Here is a 5,924-nt window from a genome sequence, read left to right as displayed (position 1 = left end):
TCTTAGTTTTCTTTGCATTTTTTTACTCGGAGAGAAACGTCTGATAGGACTAAAAGCATCAGATGAGGGGCCTGTCTGCGCGGTCCTTTATGCGATAGAGCCGTGCAGTCTTCATACCCAGCAAAGTTGATCAATATTAGAGTCACTCAAGTATCAAATCCTATTCATCATCGCTGGGAAGCAGCTTTTAGACGGACCTCCCTCACCTCCAGGCTTCTCCTGTTTCAGAGCAGCAGCTGCTCGCCTCTCGGCGCAAACACACGGACTGTATCCAAGAAACAGAAACACAGACAGACTGCTGTCCCGAGCTCGCATTACACAGATCCATTAAATCTATCTTTTTTAAACACCTCTATCAACGAACACAAACCCTGGCGTGGTGTGACGAAGATAATCAGATATTTTGCTTCAAACGCACAATTAAAAAATCACCAAAATCTATTCTCAGGGGGTGTGATGCTCGCTAAAAATGGAATCAGTAGTTTTTCTGATTGGGTTGAGAGACAAAATCCTGCTCACCGTCTTTTTCAAATCCCCAAAAGAAAGGCTTTCAGAAGTTCAAGTAAAACGTGCACGGTTTATTTCAGCTTCTGTCGCTTACACAGACACATTTAAAACACACTTTCACATATGAAATATGTTTTTTTCTTCTTCTTCTCCAAAATAAATTAAATTCAAATAAATACGGAAATGCAAAGAGAAAAAAATAAAACAAACAAGCAAAAAATAAATAAATAATTAAATGACGTTTTCTCAGAAGCGTTGACAAAATATGTATAAATAAGGCCGACAGTTCCCTTCATCAGAATGTCTACTGTACAAAGTGCTCTCCACAAAGGTGTCAGTGCACGAATAATAATAATAATAATAATTCATGAGGACACAAAGAGGGGGGATCAACCACTTCTGAATAATAACAATATTAATTTGATTGTCAGAGCATCATTGCAGTGAACTTGAACATACAACAGGTTTACACATCAGTGAGTCTTCTAGGCCTAATTCACCATCAACCCAGTGGCAGAGGAACAAAGAAAATAATAAAAGAAAATCACATTAAAATCAAACCAATTTTTTTTTATCCTACTAGAGTTTTTTTTTTTTGTTGTTGTTTATATGTGTGTGTGTGTGTGTGTTTTTAAATCACCATAAACGTGCCAACACTTGCGTAATGAGGTAGACACACAGCTATACCGTGTGAATGTGTGTACTCGTGCGCGTGTTCGTGTGTGTGTGTGTGTTTCTTCTTATTGCAATGCATTCACTTTGGGGGGGCGGATTGTTTCCATACTTCTGGAGCCACAAAGAAAACACCCATGTCCTCCTTCTCCTCCCCCCTTTTATTTTACGAGTAAACCATGCAACGGATTACAGGAGTTACTGCGCCTCACAAATTAGCCACAGACCAAAGGACGCTTTTAACGCGTTTGGTCGGATCTCGTCTCCAAAACCTCTTGAATTTCGTAAAGAAACAAACACCTGGGAGAAAAGACAGCGAAAAAAATCAATACATTTAAATGAGCTTTTTTCCCCCGACACACACAGAGGTGCAATATATTCACAAATATGTACACTGATAAATATAAAAAGCTATTCCGGCTAATGAGGATAATAATAATTATTCCTCGATTCCCGTCATTATTATTCTTAATTTTTTGTACAATAATTGCCTTGTGAATGAACGGGACGGAGCATTGTTCCCTCCTCTTTCCCCCTACGATGCTGATCACTTTCTCCCACATCTCAAGGGAGCAATGGGCTCCTCTTGTGGAGAAGCATAAAGATTTAAGAGTCTCGAGTTTTTGGACAGGGTCTCAGTCTTTTTTGTTAATTTTATTTTCTCTCCCAGTCCCCATGCTCCGTCTCCACTGTCAGAATAAAAAAGGTACACCGTTGTATCCACTTCGTTTTTTTTTTCTGGATGGATGAGGCTGAATTTATTAGAACACGTCCGGGTTTATACTGACAGAACAAGTCACCAGCTGTCTCACATCCAAACCTAAATGTGTATCTAAAATACTGAAAGACCCCGTCGAGCACTTTCTTTGCGCTGAATACTTTGTGTGAAGTCGTTTCCATATCTGCAGACACACGGCTGTGGATTCTGCTCCACTGTAACGAAGAAAAATCACGCATGCACACACACACATACGCGCATTTCGTCCATTCTTTAGTCAGAAAACGTGATTTTTCTTCTGTAAAATAAACAAGTAGCATTTTCAATGCCATACCATTTATTAATTATGTAAAGCAAAAACCATTTGATGAGATTTTTTTTTTTCAATGACCGTAGTCTGCTGTAACACTTTGATGAGCACCTATATGATCTGTGAGATGACTGTTTTCTTATTGAGCGCGCACCTATGGGGCCCGGGTGGCTGTCAGACAGGATCTGCCCAGGTAATAAAGGCACGACGGTGTACCTTGTATTTTTCTGACAGTGTGGTGCAGCAGCAGCAGCTTGTCTCTGGTTTGTCTTTTTGGAAACGGGGCAGAGACCCGCGGCTTCGCTGGCCTTAGTGCGTCGCAGAAAACTTCATTCGTTTCTGCTTTTGCCTCTGATTGCAAAACCAAACCCGGACCACGTTCTTTTTCAGGTCCAGTTTCTCGGCGATTGCGGCGATCTTCTCGGATGAGGGCCTCGGCTGCACGGCGAAATAAGCCTCCAGAGAGCGCTTCTCGGGTGCAGCGATAGAAGTGCGTTTCCTTTTTTTGTCCCCCCCGTTAAAGAGCTCCGGCTTGGTCATCTTCTCCCTCTGTGCCCGCTCGGCCTCCTCCAGCCAGGCCTCCAGGATCGGCTTCAGGGCAACCATGTTGTTGTGCGACAGCGTCAGGGACTCGAACCTGCAGATGGTGCTCTGGCTAAGACACCCGACCCCGGGGATCTTAAGGTTGGCCAGGGCAGCCCCCACGTCCGCCTGAGTCACCCCAAGTTTGATCCGCCTTTGTTTGAACCTTTCCGCAAAAGACTCCAACTCCCGGGGATCAGGCTCCGCGTCTGCGCCGGCGGTCCCCAGGGAAGCGTGGGATCCCAGTCCGTGGGGGTGCATGTTCATGGATTGCGGGTGGTGGTGGTGGTGGTGCTGCATGTGGTTGATGGCCGACATGTGGGCGTGAGCCGTGTGCGAGGCCGTGGTACAGACGTCTGAGCCGGGCATTCCTCCGAGAGAAATACCGGGCGTGAGGTGGTCCAGCAGGTCGCCCTCCAGGCCCTGCGCCGGCTGGTGATGCGCCGGGTGATGGTGGGAGGTGAGCACCGAAGGGTGGTGCAGGTGTGCGGAGGAGGAGGTCGGGGTGCAGGTCATGCTGGTCATTGTGGTCATGGTGTGGTAGGTGGCGTCTGGCTTGAACGGGTGACTTTTCTGTGCCACGATGTCCACGGCGGCCAGAGCCTCGGCTCTCTGCAGCAGCGTCTCATCAAAGCCGGCGAAGATGTTGCCCTGGAGCTGCGAGGGGAGTAGAGGGAGGCCGGTTAGAGGAAAGCTTCTCAGCAACAAAACCTGACAGCTTCGTCAAAGCATCCACTGCGACTCCAGCTAATTACATCACATTTATTTAAACGTTAAAATAACAATTCATGAAGTGCAAACTATTAAATAAAATGACAAATCTGTGGAAACTTTTCTATGGTAACCCACTGATATTTTTCAGAATTTGGACTGTTTCACAAATACTTTTCTGCTTTTCCAGGTTAACATTTAAACTGCAATATTAATCAGTTAAATGTATCTGTGCATTATTTACAGTATATAAGCAAATGTCACAACATTACAAAAGACGAAAATTTTATGCGCGCAAGGTGAACTGGACTTTGTTTCATTAGCTCTCAAAACAAACGCAGTCGACCTCGACGTGGACACAGCTGGATGTGCCCGGTGCCTCGAAAGTGTGTCAGCGTGGAAGGATATTCATTTAAAATTAATATTTACGATCTCCTGAATAATTTCTGCGGACAATGAAATGAAACGGCTGTGAGTTTGAATATGAATGGGACAATATGAGATAACACGCGCTCGGAGATTCCACGCAGGCTTTTCATTCGTCCTCTCCCTCCTTCATCTTTTATCGTCGTTCGTTTGAAACAGAATCCCTCACACTTTCTCAAAACACCAGATCTGGCTTCGGCAGAGGTGCATTTTTTGCGTCTGCGGGCACCACGGTTGGCTTGGTTTTTTTGTTTTGTTTTATTTTGTTTTTGTGCTGCTAGTACTCCCCGGTTTGACCTGTTATATCACTGTCTCCACTCTCTTTACACGGGTTTCGTTTCACATTTCATCGAGCGCTGTCATTCGATGCTATAATATTGAACTTTATCCTCACTCCACCGTCCAAACAAGACGCATATCCTGGTCTCAAAGTAGAAAGACTTTAGCTGCCAGAATGTGGGGCTGTTATTATTATGTTGTTTTATTAAATTAAATAATTTTATATTGCATTACATGAATAGAAATCAAGAATAAACTAAAGACGTTTTCTACATTGTCAGAGGGGACTGGAAGTTTTGTAAGAGCTGCGGGAAGTCACGAGTGAATTCTGGACTCACCGACGGTGTGGGAAGGCAGGCTCTGCGGATGGCCTCGGAGCTGGAGTGCAGAGGAGTGTATTTGGGTTCGTGCAGGATGGGGTGCATACTGAAAGGCTGCTTGCTGTTCATCGACATCATGATTGCAGAAGTGAGGGAGGGTCGCTGTCCGTCTTCCTCGTTCCACTCCGTTTTGATGGTTTTTCTCAAAAGAAACGCCTCTGAGAGGAAGAAAACGTGCCTGCCACGTGCAGATAACTTGGAAAAAAATTTTTTTTTTTCTTTATCGGTTTTTTGTAGATGTAGTCAGACTCAGTAAAAAAAAAAATATACAGAACGTGACAATCAGAGGTAACTCCGGGACACCTGCGGATCTTCTGCCTCCTGTAAACGACTTCTATAATAAAGATGCTCCTTGCCTCCAGAGCCTATATTGGACCACTGCCTCCCAGGCTCTTCCTCATTGGAGGATCCTAACTCCCTCCCCCTGGACGTCTCCACCAACCACGTGAACATAGTCGTCTTTAGCCACGCCTCCAAGCGTGCTTGGCTCGCTGGCAAGGACGGTTTGTGGTTTCACTGCTAAAAAATCTTCGTAGAAACATCTAAAAATCGATACCTGCAAGAAAAATGTGGGTTCGGTGACATGAAGTTGTCACGAGACCACCAGGAATAACGTGGTTATTGATGCCTGCATCAATTAACTTTGCAAACGTGGGTTTCAGAGTCACGGTGATCTAATGATTCCTGGATTGCTAATGCTTAAATGCAGAATTTGAGCCTGTGCGCCAGGAAAACTGTTTAAAGCATATCAGTGCCTTCATGACACCCGTAGCCGCACTGTGGAGGCTTACATTTGTCCCCAGACAGCATTTCATCCTAAACTACCAACACATCTTTGTAACAGTGCTGCAGATCTTTCAAAGTAAAACGGCTGAGCAAGGAGACCATGTGTTTTTTCAGGTTATTATTTTCATGCAGCATATAACCTACTAATCACAAACAGCAAGTGTGGATATGAAAAGCAATATTTGGGCTTGGGTGACGATTTCAGTTGCCCGGTCAGCTGGCAGAGAGGGAGGGCTGGTTCAGAGACAGGGAGATTCAGTTGAGATTATTAATTGATGACGGGCGTGCAGGAATTCCTCTACCTCACCCTTATCCTCGTTCGTAGCAATTAATAAATCAATTAATCATGCTTCACTTACTCTGTGGCTGTACTAGTGGACATCATGTTCCTGATCGCGCAAGAAAACCCACTCACACCTCCGTTAATTAAAGAATAAACAGTTCTGAACGGGAACTAAAGAGCGCAAACACCAGACGATGAAATATTTACACGTGAACCGAGCTGGGGTCAGCGGGGCACAGCTTGTCAATCAAAAGTGGAAGGGGGGATTTC

General features: G+C 44.8%; 1 protein-coding gene across 1 annotated transcript; it reads right to left on the bottom strand.

Annotated features, from left to right (window-relative positions):
- Positions 1-575: 575 nt before the first annotated feature.
- On the bottom strand, positions 576-4,933 carry pou4f4 (POU class 4 homeobox 4). Its single transcript, XM_080866867.1, has 2 exons — positions 4,544-4,933; positions 576-3,446 (listed from the first exon to the last, which is right to left on the bottom strand). The coding sequence occupies exons 1-2, from the start codon at positions 4,661-4,663 to the stop codon at positions 2,517-2,519; spliced, it is 1,050 nt and encodes a 349-aa protein (XP_080722993.1). The 5' UTR covers positions 4,664-4,933; the 3' UTR covers positions 576-2,516.
- Positions 4,934-5,924: the final 991 nt, after the last annotated feature.

The sequence above is a fragment of the Rhamphochromis sp. 'chilingali' genome, assembly GCF_963969265.1.
Source record: "Rhamphochromis sp. 'chilingali' genome assembly, chromosome: 19".
NCBI lineage: Eukaryota > Metazoa > Chordata > Actinopteri > Cichliformes > Cichlidae > Rhamphochromis > Rhamphochromis sp. 'chilingali'.
The sequence above is the reverse complement of the archived record's forward strand: the minus strand, read 5'-3'. Positions and strand labels throughout refer to the sequence as shown.

Excerpts from the sequence above, each read along its gene's own strand:
- pou4f4 (XM_080866867.1), bottom strand. The coding sequence starts at position 4,663 with ATGATGTCGATGAACAGCAAGCAGCCTTTCAGTATGCACCCCATCCTG. Across the intron at positions 3,447-4,543 it reads CCTGCCTTCCCACACCGTCG|CTCCAGGGCAACATCTTCGC; the intron begins GTGAGTCCAGAA and ends CTCCCCTCGCAG.